General features: G+C 40.6%; 1 protein-coding gene across 1 annotated transcript in view; it reads left to right on the top strand.

Moving 5' to 3' along the window:
- Positions 1-20,852, top strand: part of bbs9 (Bardet-Biedl syndrome 9) — a 158,761-nt gene that overhangs the window by 82,663 nt on the left and 55,246 nt on the right. The window contains exons 19-21 of the mRNA XM_075466085.1: positions 2,536-2,718; positions 12,152-12,401; positions 20,589-20,699. Coding sequence (XP_075322200.1) covers positions 2,536-2,718; positions 12,152-12,401; positions 20,589-20,699 — 544 coding nt within the window. The remainder of the gene's footprint in view (positions 1-2,535; positions 2,719-12,151; positions 12,402-20,588; positions 20,700-20,852) is intronic.

The following is a 20,852-nucleotide window of genomic DNA, read 5'->3' on the forward strand; positions in this document are numbered from 1 at the left end:
TCTTTGAGAGGCTCTTTGTTAATTAACTCAGGTGGATGTTTTTGGAAGAACCTTTAGGGTTTGACTTGACGGCTTGGGAATTCCTTTGAGTCACTGAAAGAGAAATAGAAGTGTGGTGTGCTTGTTTGTATTGCCTATACGTTATTGGCAATAAAGTAAAAAAAAAAAAAGAAGTAGTTTTAAGAAAATGCTAGTGTTTGGGTCGCGTATACGTTTATCGGTAAGCGTGTGAGTATGGCTTGGATACAAAGTGTGAGTGACACTGTACCCGTAGATGACCCCATCCCCGCTTACAGCTGGGGACCTTTTTTGGGTTACCGTGGAAACGGACGGAAGTGAGTTGGAGTTTCAGCTGGCAGTGTTTACACTTTTCAGGCAAGTCTTAGAGGAGGCAGTCTTTCCAACGTACCTATGTTTGTAGTTTCGAGTTACGCAAATCAAAACGGCTTATTTTGGCAATCACTGCTAAATCCTGGCACACACACACATACGCACAGACTTTACTTCTGAGTCTTCCATTTCTGTTTTCGCAGGATCAAATGGCAAGTGCTGAATCCATTTGTCAAACAAACTGCTGGCGTACGTTGGCACTCAGGCCTACAGATCACTCATTTATCTGAACACACAGTCGTCCATTAGTCCCAGATCTGCTTTCACCTCTTCTTTTTTCTCTGTCTGTCTGTTCATCTCTCTCCTCCTCCTTCCTCATCTCCTGTTTCCCTCCGTCTCTTCATCCGACGTGTCCTTTCTTGTCTTCATTTTCATCCGTCTTGCTATGTCATCACTTGTCTTCACCACTCCACTCATCTCCACATCTTTGTTGTTGTAATAATGGAGGCATGAAGGGATTGACCCCCCTTGTTGAAGGTCGGATTCGCCCATTCCCACCACACCTCATTCATACATTCACTCATTTTCTGTTATCTGCTTTAGAGCTCTGTGCTAAAGTGAAAACTAGAAGAACTCCATTTGTGCTCTTTCACCTAATCTTAATTTCAAGTAACTAGTTTCTCTGCTTCTCTCTCGTTCTGCAGTGGCTTCATGCAAAGTTGCCATTTCTGCATATGAAAGCCAACAAAGTGTAAAGGAAAATTACCAGCTCAAGTAGAGTCTACATATAGTGAACAGTTTATTTGACCTCTTTTTCAATTTCTTTATTTCAAAGATGTTTATTTCAGATGTTTTGAACAACTTGTAATCAGGTTTTTGAGTGCTCTAATAAGTGAACAGCAGACTGCAGAGCAAAGATTTCCAAAGATCAAGTCTGAAACACGATGGATTATATATATGATGGATATATATATATATATATGGTATGATGTAATAATTAAAGAAAATAATTGTTACTCAGCCATCATTTGGTTATTTCATTTTGTCATTTGCATATTTTTCTGTTTCTTTTGTTAGACAGCTAAATACAATGGAAATTATGACTGATTACAAGCTTATTAAGACTTTTTATCAACTCGTGATCACTTAAAGCATTTCCAGACTGTCGCTCTGCTCTAATAATTCCTGATTTTGACTGCAGCGTCAAGTAACCATTCAAGTAAATTAAAGATGTCTGTAAAATGAATTTGGCTTTGCTTATAAGTACAATGATCTCCCATAGAAGTGGCAGAATGCCTCAAATGTTTTTTTTTAACATTGTTGTGGGGTTGTGTCTGCATTCAAACAAAATTTTAAAAGCGATAGCGTCTTCCATCTAATTTCAAACTTTGCATTCTAGCTGGATCCTGACGCACCGATGTCTAAATCTGAACAGTGTTGATTTTTGGGATCTAATGACTACAAGTTTGACAAACAGCATGCTGCGATGAAACTGTTCAGGGTGAATTCGGGCAAACATAAACTAGCGTAAATCAGCCGCCTGATGGAGCCGATGGTGACAGTAATGAAGGAGCTGCAGGCTTGATACTCATAAAACTGTTTACACAGGTTGTGCAGTCGACACTCCGAGTCTTGTGGAATAAATGGATGTGTTGTGAAGAAAGTAGCCAAGATCATCAAGAAACGAAGGGATAATTCATCATTTGTGCCAATAAAAAAAATGACTTTCTTTTCATGTGTTTACTGAGAATTGCCCTTTTTTTTTTGTGAAAAAAGGAAATGTTTTCTCAACTCAAACGAAAGCACTCAGACATTTCCATACATTTCGCTTCATTTCCAAGGCGGCAGCATAAGATGGAAATATTTAGAGTTTACATTTGCATTAATGCATTTAGCATGCACTTTATTTTGCTTCTTCAGATTTTTAAATTGTGTGTGCTCTGCTTTTTATTATGTTTTAATATTTCATTGACCAACGTGGATCACGATTATAGAACTTTTGATTGTCCTTGAATGAGGAAAAGAAAATCTGACTTTTTAAGGTTTTTAGATTCAAAGATCAAAAGTTTTATAGCACACTCATGTGTTTGGGGACCCCTAAGAAAATAAGATGCAAACTGCTTCTACTGTGTTGTCATCATTTGAATAGAGGAATGATTTACGCAGTAACTGGGATGAATGTTCGCTTCCTGCTGTCTCCTCCAGGTGATGGCCCTTGCAGAAGCTGCAGAGGAGAACCGGGCCCAGCTGGAGGAAGCATTTGTCCGTCTGCGGAGTGCCACGCACCTGCTTGTGCTGCTTATGTCGCTGTGGCAGGGCCTGACCCCCGATCAGACTGCCATCCTGGAGGCCACGCTGCTGCCGCTGCTGCAGGACACACCGCAGCTGGTACACACACACACACACACACACACACACACACACACACACACACAGGAGACCATTAACATGTCAGTGTCTGTCCATCCATCTGCAGCTTGCTTGGTCAACACAGCCCCAGCTTAAACACACACTCTTATTTTAAAAACTTTTAAAATATATTAAGCACTTCTGGCCCCGGAGGACTCCACACACACACACACACTCAATCACACATCCACTCTCTCCTACTCAACACTCACCTGTTAGCTCTACTCTTGGAGAGTGTTCAGTGGGACCTTCTTATGATTTCAGCATTAAAGCTGCTGTGTGTGTGTGTGTGTGTGTGTGTGTGTGTGTGTGTGTGTGTGTGTGTGTGTGTGTGTGTGTGTGTGTGTGTGTGTGTGTGTGTGTGTGTGTGTGTGTGTGTGTGTGTGTGTGTGTGTGTGTGTGTGCGTGCGTGCGTGCGCGTGTGAGAATAGACAACGAATGTGTACACACATTCGCACTAGAGGTCAGGTCTACAACAGGTCTCAATGTGAACGGATGGCATGTTGCTTTCTAATCAGCCCCTGACTCGGCCCGCAGTCTTTGTGTGAGTGTGTGTGTAGCTGTGTATTTTTTTGTGAGTGTGTGTTGTGCATGTTGCAGAGGACCCAGCTCTGTATAAGCAGCCTTGTTGACGGAGCTCCTCCATTTGCTGCAGTCAAATCACGGAAGATTTATTTCCCCTTGTTTTTAGGACCTTTTTTGGTATAATTACTGACCTTTTGAGGATCATTAGTACTTATAGGGACCAAATGCAGCTAAATGTTATTCCTGTGCTCCTGGTTAAGGTTAAGGCTAAGGTGTGAATTGAAGTTAGGTTAAGTTTACACATGAGCTGGTGCTGGTTGAGGTTCTGGTTTTGGTTTGGCTGTATACAGTGATTTGAAGTCATTGCAATTTCCTAGTAGGGAAAGCTGTGCAAGCTTGTGTGTGTGTGTGTGTGTGTGTGTGGGTGTTCTTTTTTCCATGGCACTGATCAATCCCCTGTCCCTCTCATTACCAGTAAGTCTATTTCCAGACACCCTCTCTCACAGTCAAACATTACATACACACACAGCCACACAACTGTACATATAACATCTTACAGTACACAGCAGACAGAAATAGGTTGAGAGGGTCAGTTGATGAGCCTCATGGGACTCTGGAAGTGTGTGTGTGTGTGTGTGTGTGTGTGTGTGTGTGTGTGTTGTGTGTTGTTTTAAATGGGATTTATGGCATTAAGTGAATTAGCAGTAATTAGGGTCACGTCCACAATATTAAGACAAACAGGTGGACTGAGGGGCTATTTTCAGAAAACACAACACATTCTCTGGTGCAGTGTTGTGACAACATAGATAGAAAGTTGGTGACGTAGTTGCTTCTTTTTTTAAAACCCGTCAGCACAGTTTTCCGACTTATTCCAACTTTGGGCTTTTGTGATTTTGGTTGCAAGTTGTACTAACATTGTAATCGCAAGATGAACAGAAAACAAAGGTGTATGTTCACAAACTACTTTCTTTAGAGTCGTTTGTGGTGACAGTAAAGAGAGGAATATGATGCAGTGCGTAATATGTGTTAAACGCGTTTATTGTTGAGCAGAACTCTCATCAATACGGTGTGAATGCTTTGGGGTGTCAGAGTGGATGTGCCTCATCACACTCTTCATCTTGACTTTTGACCTCCACTGTGACCTAGCAGGTGAGGTCATTCCAGGTGAGTGCGAGTGCGGCTCTCAGAGGGATTTTTTTAAGAGGGATTAATCCCTGGAATGCCACGACCATGAATAAAGTCACAGAGGAGGACACGGGGCTAAAGAGCTGGATTAGGGGAAAGCAGAGAGGGGTTAAAGGGATAATGAAGAGGAGGAGAGAGACAAAGAGAGGAGAGGTGAAGGACAAGCTTTATCTAAATTCCAGTTTCATTTTTTAAAAAGTTACCCAACGATATTTGCCAGCTCTGCTTTTCCTTCTGTAATTTTCCACTTAATTAGAAGTTTCCATTCTCAGTGCGTTAGAAAACCCGCCTCCATGATCCACTTGGACATCACCCATTCTTTGGATCTGTGATATTTTACTGAAGGTGTGTTTTACAGAACTATTTGTCCTCCTTAAAAATAACATAGTCCGTTTTCTCCTTATCTCATGATTCTCTAGTTTTACAGTAAGTTGTCTGAAAGCGTTTTAAGTGTTAAAAACAAACAAAAGAATTGGCATAGGGTGCATATCTCCCTTTTTATTTGAAAGAACCGGATTCATTGCTCCCAAGCTGCTACTGAAGACTACTAAAGACAGGAGGTGTACTGTACATGAACAAGTTGGTCAACAGAAAAACATCTGTGCTGCATAAAAGAAAAAAGAGTTTGATTTGTAACAAAGACCCTCTGTAAGCATTTAATCAGGAATCCTTCTTAAAGGCCACCCCCACCCCTTCTTTTTTTATTGTTGTTTGTTATTTTTGCTTTTCATGTCTAAGGAAGTATTATATTTACAGGAGGACGAGGGAAAAAGAGATGGAATCTGTGTGGCATCAAACTAAATTGAAGTGAACACCTCCTCTTTCTCCTTTTCTTCATGTTTCTTGTCTTCCTCTCTTCCTCTGTTTCTGTTTTCAGCCTCCTGCTCTGACCTCCTCCTTCATCCCACTCACTTCTTTCATTTTTCACACTTTTCATCCTTTCTGGTGTTTTGTCTTCCAACAGGTTTTCTTCTGCTTGTTTCTTTGTCACATCATATTCTTCACCCTCTTATTGATGTCTTCATCACTGTTCATCCATCTCGATTTCCTCTCTCATCTTCCAAATGCCATTCCAATTTATTTTCTTAGGTATTTTTTCTGCTTTTGTTCCTGTTTTTTCCCCCTTTTTGTCCTTATTTATTTTTCTTTGATACAGATGAATTCTTCTACATCTTGCCATCTCACTTTCTCTATCATTTAGCTCTTGCTTACTTCGCTTCTCTCTCTTCTCCCTCTTGTTTGTCTGTCTCCTTAGTTTCCTGACCCTGTTTTTTATGTTTCTGTGCCTCTTCTTTTACATCATCCCCATTCCCTTTTCCATCCATTGTTCCTTGTTCTTCTCCCTCCCAGTGTTGTCTCTTTTTCCATCTGTCAGTGAGCTCTTGAACGGAGTTGCTGATGCTGCCTGTCAGTGTTATTCTTGCATGACCCCCCCCCCCCATATTCGCCCATCCTCTGACTTTTTCAGGAATACATCATACTGCCACCTTCATGTTGTCTTATACCATTTTTTATACTTATTTATTTACTTATTCTGTCAGAGCATATTTAATGTTTGTAGCAGATGCAACTTAAAAAAAAAAACTTCAGAGGGGTATGAATTTCATTCACTATCTTTAAACATTTAGAGCTTCATTGGGTCATTTGAATGTTCTATAAGCAGTTGTTTTATACAAAAAGATTTTTGAATAACTGCAATTGTACATGACTGGTCTCCCAACTGGACAACTTAGCTAAAACTTTCTACTCTTGATTTTAATGTCACTACAAATAATGTCCACACAGGATGATTTGGCAGACAATGCTGCACACAGATTGATGCCAGCAGTGAACATTCCTTTAGGTTTACAGTTTTATTATGAACATATTTCCACTGTTTACCTTGCAATCTCTGTGACTGAAGACAAAACGGTTGCCTGTGTGATGACTTTCCAGAGTTGTACCATTGCGCAGTGTTTTGGAATCTGTTAAGCTTTAAAACCCTTTAATCTTTAACTCCAATGTGACTTCCTGGATCATGTTTCACGTCTCACCGGTACCTGAAGCGACAACCACAACATAAGCTTTAGAACAACACACCGCTGATTTCGATGGAGAATGTCCACATGCCTGACCAAACCTTAATCATAGTTTATTTTCCATGACAACAAGCTTTTCCTTGCTTCAACCAAGCTTTGTGTGACTAAAATTTTTTTTATTATTTTTGTGTGGCAACTGGCAACCGGGTCGGTTTATCAGATATCCTCAGGTGCATTTTCCCATCTTTCTTCATCCGTGTGCTTACTTTTCTCCAACCTGTAACATGTACTGTATAAAGAACTGTAAACTTATAGCAGTGTGATGAAATAATTGTGGCTTTACATTAAGACCAGCAGTCTTAGTTATTTGAAAGGGATGCTTCCTTTAATAAAATCCAATGGATAAAATGTGATGACCTTAAAACGCAAACGAAATTGTAACCTATGATAAATGGTAACCTACTACACAGGTAGTTCAAGGTTTTTGGTCAATTTTTAATTGAACTCTCAACACTTTGACGCTCTTTTCATGCTTTCACTCTATTGATTTCCCATTTTTCTTCACTGCTTGTGTTACGGGTTTCGAAGGTGGTAACCGGAAGTAACAAATGATATTTATTCTGGCTCACTGCTGTCAACTCTCCTGGATGTTTCCTGGAAAACAGAATCATTGCATCTGTAAGTGAAAGAGCGAGCCGCCATCTTCTTCCCCGAATCTCGGTCTCATTTATTACAAACTTCCAACAATCATGGTATAAAACAATAAACCTTTCCCCACATGTAATCATGTTTCAGTTTCATTTGGTAATTGTTAACACAATGGTCTGTACTCTCCACACATCAGTGGCCAATATTTTTCACACACACATTCAGAGAAATAATCATGTTACAAAAATAAATCACTTTCTTCCAAGTGCATTAATCTCAAAAGAATAAACACTTTAATCTATGTAGATGTATATCTGTTTCTTTTTAGCTCAATAAACTCACTTTAACATTAATGTAACTCTCTTTGGCTTTAAATTAATCTTTAAATGACTTTAGGGTCAAAACATGGAACATTGTGCACATAGGGATAACCATTCAACTTATATTGCATTTTTCTTAGCTCAGACCAGACCATAACGGTTCCTGTAAAAATTCAGGAATAACTCTTAAACTGTCCTTATTTTACTATAACATTAACACTCATCCTTAACATATCAGGACCTCAGAAACCGAAATAAAGACATTGCCAGGGAGTGGAGACATCATCATACAGAATCAAACACCTGCACAGTCACAAGCACACACAGGCTAAACAACCGTTAGCGCCATAGCTTACAGAAAAAACTGTATCTCGCGGTTCTAGCCGCGGTTCCTAAACTCACTGAAACACATAAAAAATTCCACAACAGACATATCACAGCTACTACACATGACTGTACACTTCAAGAGGAGACAGATTTATGTACATTTTACCGTGTACTAACCTGGAAAACAGAATCATTGCATCTGTAAGTGAAAGAGCGAGCCGCCATCTTCTTCCCCGAATCTCGGTCACAGATTCTATAATAGTATTCATTATAATGGCTGTGTCTCGGTCTGAGAGCAGAGGGAGGGCTCCCCACCTAAGACGTCGCGGTGCAACGATTACCGCACTTCGATTCCGCTTTCTCCATTTTTTTTCTGTACACCAACATTGCCTCCCACAATAGTATTTTTAAATCATTGAATCTTTAGCTAGTTATTACTGGCAATATTAAAGTGCTGTGTAAAGTTATCCACACAAATAAACAACAGATTTTTGACTGCAACTGAACAAAAAGTGACCAAGTGTTTTCACACTTGTGTGTATCACACTTGCGACTGTTGTTGTGAAAACATTAATAGTAATTAGTGTTGCACCGATACCATTTTTTGGCCCCGATACCGATACCTGGCTGTGCAGTATCGGCCGATACCGATACCATACCGATACCACTCTGTTTGAAAAAAAAATAAAAATTTTTATATATATATATAAAAATTTTATTTATTTATTTTTTTTCAAACAGAGTGGTATCGGTATATATATATATATATATGAAGAGCTGCATACTACTTGGATGTAAAATGTTAAATCTTTATTAGTTCACAAGTTCATAAAACACATGGGGTGGGGGGCTCCGATCTAATGGAGAGAGAGAAGGATTGGGAGCGCAGGCTTCCTTGGTCGCGACACACACGACAGACTAACACAGCACACTGAATGAAAACCCACTACACGTCAGGCTAGCTTCACTAGCTTTAAGGCACGCTTCAAACACAGCACACAGAGTCAACACACCACAAAACACGCGGCTAACCTGCAGCATATGGCGCCCGTTTAACCACAGACCCGTCACTCCTCCCCATGAAACCCCACCAATCAATACCACATAAAAATAGGCCGACCTATACATAAACACTAAAACACGAAGTTAAAAGGAGAGGAATACTTAACTCGCCCACTTGGCGAGACCCTCCCCCGGGGTCTGAGCTTGTGCCGCCGTCCAACTCCCCGGGGCTTTGCGGGACGGCGAAGACGGTAACTGGCTGTCGGCTGGTAGTGCGCTGTCACGACCGCACAGGGAGTGATGGCGGTCCAGCACTCTCTATCGTGGACCCTGTTTTGACTACAGGAGGCACCCAGCCTCCCCTCCTCACACTCGCGCTGCAAACTCCCCCTGGCTAGCTGTCTTCGTCGCCGGCAGCTCTAGATGACTGCGAACGGCACCCTCCCCAGCTGACAGAGTGCCGTGTCGCCAGACGTCTTGCTCCTCACACATAGAAAAAGCTGCCCCGGCATTGGTTAAGAGCGGCTATTGGCCCGCTCTCATTGGTCTGGAGCAGGCCAATAGCGATAGCTGCACAGTGATCACAACACAGTGTAGCGAGTGTCGTGAGACGTTCAAGTGTCATACAAGTATCGGAAATGGTATCGGCGCCCTATTTGTTGGTACTCGCCGATACCGATACCACCATTTTAGTGCCGATCAGGGCCCCGCCCGATACTGGTATCGGTATCGGTGCAACACTAATAGTAATCGGCCGTATTAAACACTGGTAGACGGACACGGATAGAAGTCGTGCAGTGAAGGATAGTGGCTGTATAATTCCCGTCCCTGTCCTTTTGATATCTTTTTCAGAAAAGAGATCCCACCGATATGGTCAAAGCAGATATTTGTGTTGAGGATGTTTCCCCTGGAGATGGCCTGTATGACATTGTTTTCAAAGAGCCGTAACTCCGGCCTCTCAAATGACTTCCCCAGGCTTGATGGCTTGTCAGGACTGACGGATCGCTTTCGAAACCTTTACCTGTCTCTTTGGGAGCCCCTATAGTTTATGTGCTACCCATGGCAATGCAATAATGTTGCAATAACACTTGTGATTTTCCTTTGTCAGACCCAGTATTCATTATGCCGTCAGTATGCTCTGTGAGGATAGAGAATTCACTTAATCGATGCAGACAAAGATGCAATGAAGTCACACGGGAAGATAACTTACCCTACAGACTCAGTTACACTGATCACACAACTCATGGCAGGTATCACTGGTATTTTATCTGATGTTAACTCTCCCAGTACATAGCTTTTGGTCTAATCACCACTCTTCTTTAAAGTGAATGAGAAAAATAAAACTTCTCATGAATCTGTGCAGAACATTAACTATAGTTGTAATAATGAATGTGCATTGAAGCAGGATCGTTGCTTTTCGAAAATGCAGCACATTTTCACACAGTTTGATTTCAGTTTGAAAACAAACTTTTTTCCTATTTCTGCATTAGCAGGAACTTTGTTTTAATTCATCACCCTGGCCCGAGTCCAAACCTGTTCCACTCCACCTTTCTGGGCTTCCTTTCTTCTCGTTCAGCAGAATTAATGTCTGTAGTTTAACTTTAAAGACAACTCATTTTCCTCCACAGCATGTGGAATGTATGTGTCGTGAGCGTGTGCGTGAGCATGCCAAGTTTCCACAGAAACCCACAGTTATGTTGTTCCAAGTATTTGATAACCTGGTGAGGTATTGTGCTATGAGTAGGACACCCACCTCCCATCTCTCCTCCTCCTCTTCTTCCTCCTACTCCTCTCTCATTTCCTTCTCCCTCTGGACTCCTTATTTTTTCCCACCCTCTACTGTCTTCTTCATTATTTCTGCTCATCCTTCACCTTTCCACACATCTTATTTTCTGTCTCTAATATCTGTCCCTCTGTTATCATCTCATCTCCTTAACATTTAAGAACCCTCTCTCTGTCTCGTACCCTTCATTTCTTTCTCCCCCATTCCCCCCTCTGTCTCTTTCTCTCTTGTCTGTATCCCTCTGTCACCATCATTACAGGGATGATTACCTGTCATTATGGCTCATTAGGGGCCTATCAATGTGGCGGCATGCAGGGGAAGGAAGGGGTGGTGGGTTAGGAGGGTAGAAGGGTGCCTGTCAACACATCTTTACCCCTCCACTGCCCTCACCCACCGCACATACACACACAAAAATCACTTTTTCCTCAGACTCGTATGGCTGATCCCAGTTCATCGCTTTATGAAGGGATGAGTTGGGTAAGGTGTGTGTGTGGCAAGAAATATGGCAACATTTTCCTCTTATTTTCTTTTTATCCTGCATATTTGATTATTTTCTCATGGACATTGTTAAATCATCACATTTTAAGGCTATTTTCTCTCCACCTTTCTGCTCCTCTTGCATCTTTTGTTTTTCTGCTTTTTCCTTATACTCTTTTGCTCAGTCAGTTCTCACCCTTGCTTTCCCTCCCTTCTATCCACCTGGTATTCCATCCATCCATCCATCCATCCATCCCTGATTTTTCCACATCCATTGGCTCCCCTTTACCCTCCATCACATTCGTAATCCCCCTTTTTTGTGTCCTCTTTCCCATCACAAATCTTTTAAAAACATGACATCAAATTAAAAGGTAACATTTTTGGATAGTTACCATTATTATTATATTATCATTCAGTTACTCTTTGGTATGGTACCATGTTAAAGGAGACTAATTTAGTCCATTTTTCACAAGCTGACATCATTTCCTGAAGTCTTAATTAAATGTCTGCGAAATGCTTTCGTCAAACTAACACACAGAGACAGTACAGCAGCTCCTTTCTCATTCAGTAATTAGCACTTCTATTCAAGCAGATCATTTTGGGGTCGTGGAGTTACGCACTCAACTCCACTGCGCCCCTCTCTGTTGTACTCAATAATTCTTGGAGCACTTTATGGTGGTATGAAAGAGCTTACGGTAAACGGCTTGAGGGCTGAGACCACACACCAAGCTTATAGAAGAATACTGAACTGGCAATTTTATTCTCAAATACTTACATTTCCTTTGTTTGAAGGCTACTGATTCCCCTTTCAGGCACAGTCTTGTCAGGAGTCATGTGCTGAAATGGCCCAAGTCGTTAAAACACACTGCTGATCATATCAGTTGCTGGCGGGTTAGTAACACCATTGAGAACTCGTAATTCATCTGTTACAAATCGGCTTCATAAACTCTGGACGTCTGTACATTCTGTACTTGGGCCCAAGATAAAATGCCAGTGTTGTCTTTTTCTCTTTTTCTCCCCTGATAACATGCTCCCTTTAAACTTCACAGCGTACTCGAGTGCTAACATTTGGACACTTTTTTTTCTTGCAGTACTCACTCTCACTCTGTCACTGACTTTCTCCTCAGGGTTGGGAGGAAAGCTGTGACGCGGCCGTTTCTCACCTCCTGCGGAGCTGCTTGTCACGGAGCCCCAAGGACCAGGCCACATCTCTGGCCCAGACAGGAGGCCCTACGCTGGGCCTTCCACCGGACAACGCCCGCCTCAAGAAGCACATCACCCTGCTTTGTGATCGCATCGGCAAGGGAGGCCGCCTCACGCTAGCTTCTGAGGCTAATGTCCAGGTCCCTGCTCAGGTTCAGAGTCTTGCTGCTCCGGGTGAGTCAGAGAGGGGAGGGTAGAAAAGAGTCAAAGATATTCATGAGCTTTGTCAAATTAATGTGATGAGCAGATTTTATGAGAGTTATGCCAGTAGGTGCACCTGTCTGCAGTAGATAGAAAATAAGAATAAACTTTCCATCAAGATACCACCAATAAAATCACATAATGTTCAATCACGTGACGTAGAAAAATACAGTCAGTAGGTCACTTACCAATATAGATGCAGGCTTCTGAACAGGACCAGAAGATATCATGGAGGACTGGAGAAATGAAATGAATGAATAATAGTACTAAGTATCATTAGTTCTAATGTTAATTCTAACTCTAATGCTAAAGTGACCCATGTCCTGACCTCTTGTGGTCATCTAAATAATAACTGGGATGAAGGAATGTAATTTAGTAACTTAAACTCTTGAAGATTTGTTCAGGGTTGGATGGAACTAATTAGCACGTCACACACCACAACCACGTCATTTTAGTTCCCTAAATTCCTCTGAGACTGATGCCTAAGCACAAGATGATGGTACACGATGGCAGAAATGGGCTTTTTGTCATCTTTGCTGAAATCCATCACAGAGTTACTTTTACTTTTACATTTTATTGTCTACCAATACCAGCGATGTAATTACTGAAATATGAACCCTTAATAGATATATTAATTTAAAGTTAATTAAACTGCAGTTGAATTGATTAGTGTAATGCCAGGTCTGTCCAGCTCCAGTTAACACTGAAAGTCTCCTCAGGGGTCTAACATAGAAAGTAACCCAAGTTGATTTGCATTGATAATAAGCCCAGCTTTTTATTAGTTCAGTTCCTTTATCCTAAACTGTATCTTATTCTTTGATCATTATTTATCATTTAAGAATGCATTTCATTATAAAATGCCTCCTAATTTGTTAAAAGAACTCCTTCAGAAATAAGGAGCGGTGATGAAGTAAACTGGTCCCTTGATGCAGATTTTAGGCTCCAGCAGGCAAAAACATGAGGCCTATTCATGGTGCACCTCATGGCCAATGCACAGACTCGTATTTAAAGGCTTCCCTACGCACACCGGAGAAAAAGAAACACCCATAGATAGACGGACACAAAAAAAGTTTGTAGGTTGAGAATGTGTACACACAAATATGGCACCTATACACATCTAGACCAGATACACAATACACTCACTCAAAAGAAAATATATGTCCTAGCACACACAATGTATTAACACGGCAGTTACTCATAAAATCATACATACACATACTCTCTTTTGCACACGCTTCGAACAGATCAGTTTTTTTCCCCATGAATTTCATGAGACTCTTGTCTCCGCCTGTCCTCCACTGCCTCTTTTTTTCCCTTCTTTTGTCATTTTGATGACATTTTTGGGTTATTGTCTTATCGAAAATCACCAAAATCATTCTGCTTATGCATAGCTGAGGTACAATATTTGACTGAGCAATCAAGTGAGTCAAACAGATTAGTAGTAGCACTGGTTTGTCATTTGTTCATTGTGTAAAATACGAAAAACACAGTACTGTATATTCAAACTCAAACGAAACACCGAACAGTCAAAACTTCTTGCGTTCATCTTTACAATTTACAGTTTGACCATTCTCAGTCAAGGCGTCTGCCGTGCTCCGGTTGATAATCACTGGACTCAACAAAACTATGGAGAACTTCAGGCCAGGACATTATGCTGATATCATTCACCAGGGTTTCATGTGTAATATGTATGTGTAATATGGTTGATGATTTCAGGGCAAACACAACTTTAGATCAATGTCTGTAACTGATATCCAGCTACTGTGTCAGCTGTGTTCTGCACTTCTAAGCTGCAGTAGTACACATCCAGTGGACTATGTAGACTATTATAATTACATGTGTGACTGTATTTATTTATTTATATATATATATATATATATATATATATATATATATATATAAATATGTACAGTATATAATCATCTACATAGTCCATTGCATTTTTAGATAAATCTTTTGTAATAGTGTTTGTTAGTGAAAGAAGTGAGAGTAAGTGTGTTTGTGTTTGTGTTTATGTTTTCTCACCATGTGGTCTCGCCTTTCTTGTTTTGGTCTGCTGCCAAAATTCACACATACAGAGACCGCACACGCGCGCACACACACAGCGCTGCAGTAAACACACATCTCAGATGTTGCTTTTTCACCCGCCCGTAAACATTCACACTTGTTTACTTTTCCAACAACACTGACGGCAACCGTTTTCCTCCAAAGACCACAGACACACACACACACACACACTTGGGTACCACACATCATGTTAAACTTTACTGGTAGGAAGTGTGTGCGTCTTTGTTAATGTGTTTCTGTTAGTTTCCTGGAAATAGAAACCTTCCAGCACACACCCACCACTGAAAACACTTAGAGACTGACAGTATTTTTGCTATGTTCCAGTTTGACACAGGCCAATTGCACCTGACCGCTTTCTTTGTGTAACACACTAATAATCATAAAACAAGTGAGTCTGAAGAACAGAACAGGTAACACATGCATAATGTCCACATTCGCTGCTGTGGGGGCATTTATGTTTTTTGTATCAATGTTGAGAAAGAAGTCTTCAGCTGTTGTTAAACTGAATATGCAAACAATTCTACAAATATAAGTAAACACAGCAATTATGGTGGTGATAATAAACTTTAATAATAAATACTCTAATTACAAGAAAGATTAGTAAAACATCCAAAAAACAAAGACCAAAGGATGTATTATAATAACATACATATAACATACGTGCATATGAGGGTAGCTGGGAGCCGAGGAGACAAATAGATATTAAGCATATTGGTATGTGACTAATTTAACTGTGACCTATTAGCAGGTTGTGATGGAAAGGGTAGATGCGTGGTGTGCACAATGCGTATCAGAGACGTTAAGCTGATGTTAGATGTCTGCAGAGTTGGACCATCTCACAGACTCTTCCCTTCAGCTCTTACTGAAACGCACCATTAAGTGCACCGGATTACAAGAAGTCGGGAGGTGCGTGACCAACCTGAACGACACCAAAGCATGTGCCACCGTTCACGAGGCAAATGTTATGTTCTTCATGATTTGACAGAGTGACAGCCCTCGAGCTTTTAGTAGGAACGTGGTAATTGGTGCGCCGAAGATGGTTTTACTGGTGCAAAGACAGATGATTTCCAGTACCAAAGAAATTTAAGTTGAATCGAGAAGAAAATGTGTCTTATCTATATCTTTATAGATACAGTATATCTAAATATATACATTAGAGATATTTGTGTCCATATAAATAATAATCAGTTTGTTTTGCAGCATGCATAACATTGTTTTCATCAAAGAAGCACAATTAAAGACAAACAGGATTCTATTGTGGAAATCCCTGCCCCATCCAAGTTTCATGTAGCAGTTATATTGACCATGACTGTCGATAGACTTGTTCCAGTTTCTGTTTTGTCACATCTGCTTCTTGTAACTTGTCTGCAACAAACACACATGCTTGTGTAGCAACTGCTATTTTGATTATAAAGTGTGTAGTACACTGGAAGACAGTTAAACTTACTGTAAATTACTGAGCATTAACAGTGTAACTGTAACGCAATTTAATCCTACTTGCATGTACATTTTATCACCCACTGTATTTATGTCTCTCTCTATATATATCACATGACCCCCTTATCTCAACCTGATGACATCATTCAGACCAATTTCAAGCTTCAACAGCTGCACTCTGTACACGCAGAACGCACACACACACACACACAGAAAACATCAGGACTGTTTATCACATGGTTCATCAGTCAGCATGCAGTCAGCATAGCTGTAAACCTCCCTCAAATTGTAAGGTATGTTTATTAGGGTTTTTCACACACGCATACACGCCTTTATAAGTGAGTTAGTACTTATGATAGTACATCTGTGTCTTACTGTGTTTATTCTGATGCTTTCTCCTGTGCCGGAACCTGCAATTAATCCTGTCTATTAGTCTGTTTTGTCATTGATCAGTTTCTTGTCTGTCAGTCATCCTTTTCACCTATTCACACGGGTGGGTGTATCCTCTCTTCTACTTTCTCAGCCTTTTGAAACAGAAGTAAGTCTCTCCTGCTGTACTGGCTGCGTGTCATACCTTCACATGTCCCAGTTTTCCTCTCATCTCCTGATGAAGTCAGAAGATTTTTATTATGTCCACACACAGTCCAGTTGAAGCAAGCTGACATAGACTACACACGCACATACTTGTTTCGTGCATGTGTGTGTTGCAGTTATTTCCACTGTGTTCCACTGGTAGCTGTGGTTTGGGGCATGCATCTATTTTAGAATTAAAGAGAGGGGAGAAGATGGGCTGCATTTATGTCCATGAGTTCATGCGCACAGACACACACACATAGATATCTATATATATAGATAGAGATATCTAAATATATATATGTATGTGTGTGTATACATAGAGTAGATTTGTAGGTATGTATAAGTTCATTTGGCACAGGGTATAGTACATGTAGTATGTGTGAGTGTAGGTCATGTTCTGTGTGTAATCCTGACCAGCTGTCTTTGTTCTCTCTCTGTGGTGTTTTTCCAAATTGAAGAGTTCTCCTCCATTGATGCTATATATAAAACAGAAATGATCTATAATGATGAGGAATCCACCATAACCTGAAGTTCATGTATCAATAAATCTTACATTTTACAGGTTTGTTTTTTTTCGGGTTTTTTTTTCCTCGTCTGGGAACAACAGCGATACATTTTTGAGTTACAGTGATTATCTAAAAGGACCACTTCACATCATTTCTACTGTTTTTGCTATTTTATTGCATTGTCAAAGATTTATTTTGACCGTGTTTAACATATGTGACATATATAATGTGTGTGTCCCAATGCACCTTTACAGTCTCAAATATGGTTTGCAGGTCTAGCCTCTCAAAGCAAGACAAAAGATACCAGGTGTTAGCCTCATAAACGCCAGTTCTTAAGGGAATCGTGCATCCTGATTTTTGATGTGTGTTTTCAAAAGCATAAACGTGTGAGTCTAAAGTGCAGTGTAACGTGTGTATGTGGGAGTTACACGTATGTGTGCATTGAGGAGGGGTTGAAAAAGCGTAAAGCCCACAGCCAAATTGCTGGCAACCACAGCCGCACAGTGTCACCCCCATCTTCAAACCACAGCCCAGAATAAAGCAGGAATGCGCTGGTGTCCCCACACTGCAGACCAAGTCAGAGCTGTCTGTTGGAAGCGGCTTAACCCCTTAACTAGGCTGTCTTGAGTTGCTCCAAAACTGTCCCAAAGTGGCCCCAAACTGTCACCCTCTGGCTCAGATGGCTCCATAATGTTCCAAACTATCACAAAATTACTTGAACTTTCTTCAAACTGTCCTTAAATCATTGTGGAGTACACAAACAAACAAACACACACACATGTCCAAAATACCCCACACTGTCTAGCTGGAAGTGTTTAGATTTTATTTAATAATTTTATAGAAGGTATGCATGTCACCTGTTACACTGTGCTAATTTAAATTAATTAGTAACACTCCAACTAATATAGCCATACTATTACTAATGCTATAAGTACGGTATAAGTAATATGTCTGTATGCATGTTTGGTTGTATGTCTTCTGTAACGACTGATTCCAGTTCTCTTTTAAATGTATTAAGTACTGGTATTGCTGCAAGTACTGTCACTCTCTCCGCTACCTATGATTATGGTGTCTTTGAACTGGTGATGCAATGCAAAGGGTTGAGGCTAAACCTCATGATTGTCTAAAACTGATAACCTGTCCAATGAGTCAAATATAGACCGAACCAATGCCAAGAGAAACACGAAAACACACCACAACTCTGACCAGGCAGTAAAACACCTACTATTTACAGACAGAGATGGAGAGGGAGGAATGTGTTAGAGCTTAGTGGTAAGAGACCGTCTGTGTGTGATGTGATTTTTGTCTCAGGGTTAGCTGCTCCAGAGGCGGGCTATTTCCTTACCTGATGTTGATGTAAGAATGAGGTTATACCATACACTCACACACACACCATGAAATTGTAAGACAGCGTTTAAAAAAACAACTCGCCTTAGAAAAACACCTGCCCAATTAAGAGCGAGGCATATCCCATTTCAAACAACTGTGATCGAGCATGTCTGTGTGTGTGTGTGAAGCCACAGGCTGTGGTCTCACCAAAGAGAACAAGATTGGCTTTAAAAAAGGCCAGGATAAATATTAGAGCGGGCTTAGGGTAATCTGAACACACACACACACACACACACACTAATGTAGATGCAGTAGGGGAGATGGAGACACACACACATTCTCAGACACCTTAAGGTAGACTTAATGGCAGACACACATGCACCCTCTGTCTCATACGTGCGCAAACCCACACAACACAGAGGCACGATGTGTGCAGTTGGCATTAAGTGAAAGTACCCTGAAACTGGACACAATCCTCTGAGGAAATTCAGAGACAAGAGAGATAAAAGGAAGGGAGGAGGATGGGAAAAAGAGGAGATGAACCTATGAGGCAGGAAAGCAAGCAGGACAGAAAAGAGAGGGATGAAAAGAGGACAAAATAAGGATGAGGAGAGGGGCATGAAAAGAAAGAGGAAAAAGATGACAAAGAGTATACAAACAGTGAAAGGAGGCAAGGAGTTGAGGAGGAAAGAGGGTAGAATGAGACAGGCTGGAGAAGATAAAATGGAAGGGGAGGAGAGGAGAGGAATGAAGAAAGGGGGTGAGGAGGAGACAGAGAGGTGGGACAGAGAGAAACAAGGCGTCCAATTCATCGGCTTCAGGAGCTCCCTAAATCCAGACTGATCCGTGGAATTTTAGTAGAGATTTTGTCACACGCACATACACACACACACACACACACACACACATACTTGCAGACCACATGTTCAACACTAGTGTTCAATGCTGTTGACAGTTTTGCAAAAGTCATGAAAAGTTTGGGTACGTCTGGGCTGATAGAGAAGTACATGTTTAGTCATTTATTTATTGATTTTAGTCATTCATTTTCTTTGTTTAGCCAGGATGTTTCATTGAGATACAAGATCTCTTCTTTGTGGGAATCTTAGCCAAGAAGGCAGCATAAACAGCATTTCAACATTAAAGTTTCCCCAAAAAGACTGTTTCAAATGTTAATACAGTAAATATGACACAGGACGTAACAAAAAGACTAAATCCAATACATTTTTCATCTCCAGTTATAAAACTATACAAGACAGCAACATTCCTTCCAGGCAGTTCTTAAAGCACTTTTAAAAATATGTAAAGAGGGGGAAGTTTTTATAAGCCCACCTGTTCTAAAACCTGATTGAAAAGAGCTAAGAACAATATTGTCTGATATAAACTGTTTCAACTGGTCATGTATAAAGGATTCAAATACTTGGCCAATACAGATAAATACAGAAATAGGGCAGTAGTTATTTCGATCTGAAGGCTCTTTAACGCCATTTAACAGTAGGACAAGCAGAGCTGATTTCCAGGTAGTGGCCATGGCACTTAAAAAGCAGATCAGACTGAAAATAGAAGCAACAGGCTCAGCAATAAAATCAGCTGCAATTTTTAGAAAGTGAAGTTCTATCTGATCAGGACCAGGAGACTTCAGTCTAAGCTCAATAGAACTTTATGAACCTTCTCTTTTTCATATGTTATCGTTGTATTACTGGCCTGCAGAAATAAAAGTGAAAATAAAAGTCTTTTAAGTGAATAAAGAAAATCATAATAACCAAAAATGCTGTTGTTTAATGGTAGAATAACATACAATAATGAACTGAGGAACTGTCTATTTGTAACGTTAAAACGTGCAAGATGTGTAATTGATGTACCCGTAATCAAAAGGTACATGAGGTGCTTCTCGATTAAAAACACATTGTGTTACCAACCTAATGATTTTGCAGCTCAAAGGATAACACTTAAACTTGAAATCCGTCTGAAAGTATAATTTCAACTTCACAGTAAACTCAAACGCGACAAAGGATTTTCTGTCTTTTGCAATCCAAGCTTGGATGGCGAATGAAAAATGTTTTTCAAGGCACCTCTTTGATGCCTGCCTTCTTTAATGATGCTGCTAACTGCTCATCTCTCATCACACTGAGCAGCTTTGAACTGAAACATCATTTATCTATTAGAAATGGAAAAAAAGTTCTTATGCGGTTGTATTATTCTTAGAGCGCTCCATTTTGCTGATGAATTCCTTCGACCTTTCACTCAGGTGGTGTTGAACCGATAGCGGAAGTTGCCGGCGATGGGGAGGAGATGGAACTTCCACAGGAGTCGACCAAGTTCATCAAGAAGAAGCAGCCATCTAAGAAAGTCAAGAAAGGTGGGTGTACAAATTCCCCTATTACTCATCTTTCTGCTCTTCTTCTCTGAACTATACTGTCATCCTTCTTTTTGCCGTCACTTTAGGCTCTGCTTCACCCCGTCATATTTCCAAGCCTGTATGAAAATATATCGCCCGAGCATATCCACAGCA

The sequence above is a fragment of the Odontesthes bonariensis genome, chromosome 5 (assembly GCF_027942865.1).
Source record: "Odontesthes bonariensis isolate fOdoBon6 chromosome 5, fOdoBon6.hap1, whole genome shotgun sequence".
Taxonomy (NCBI): domain Eukaryota; kingdom Metazoa; phylum Chordata; class Actinopteri; order Atheriniformes; family Atherinopsidae; genus Odontesthes; species Odontesthes bonariensis.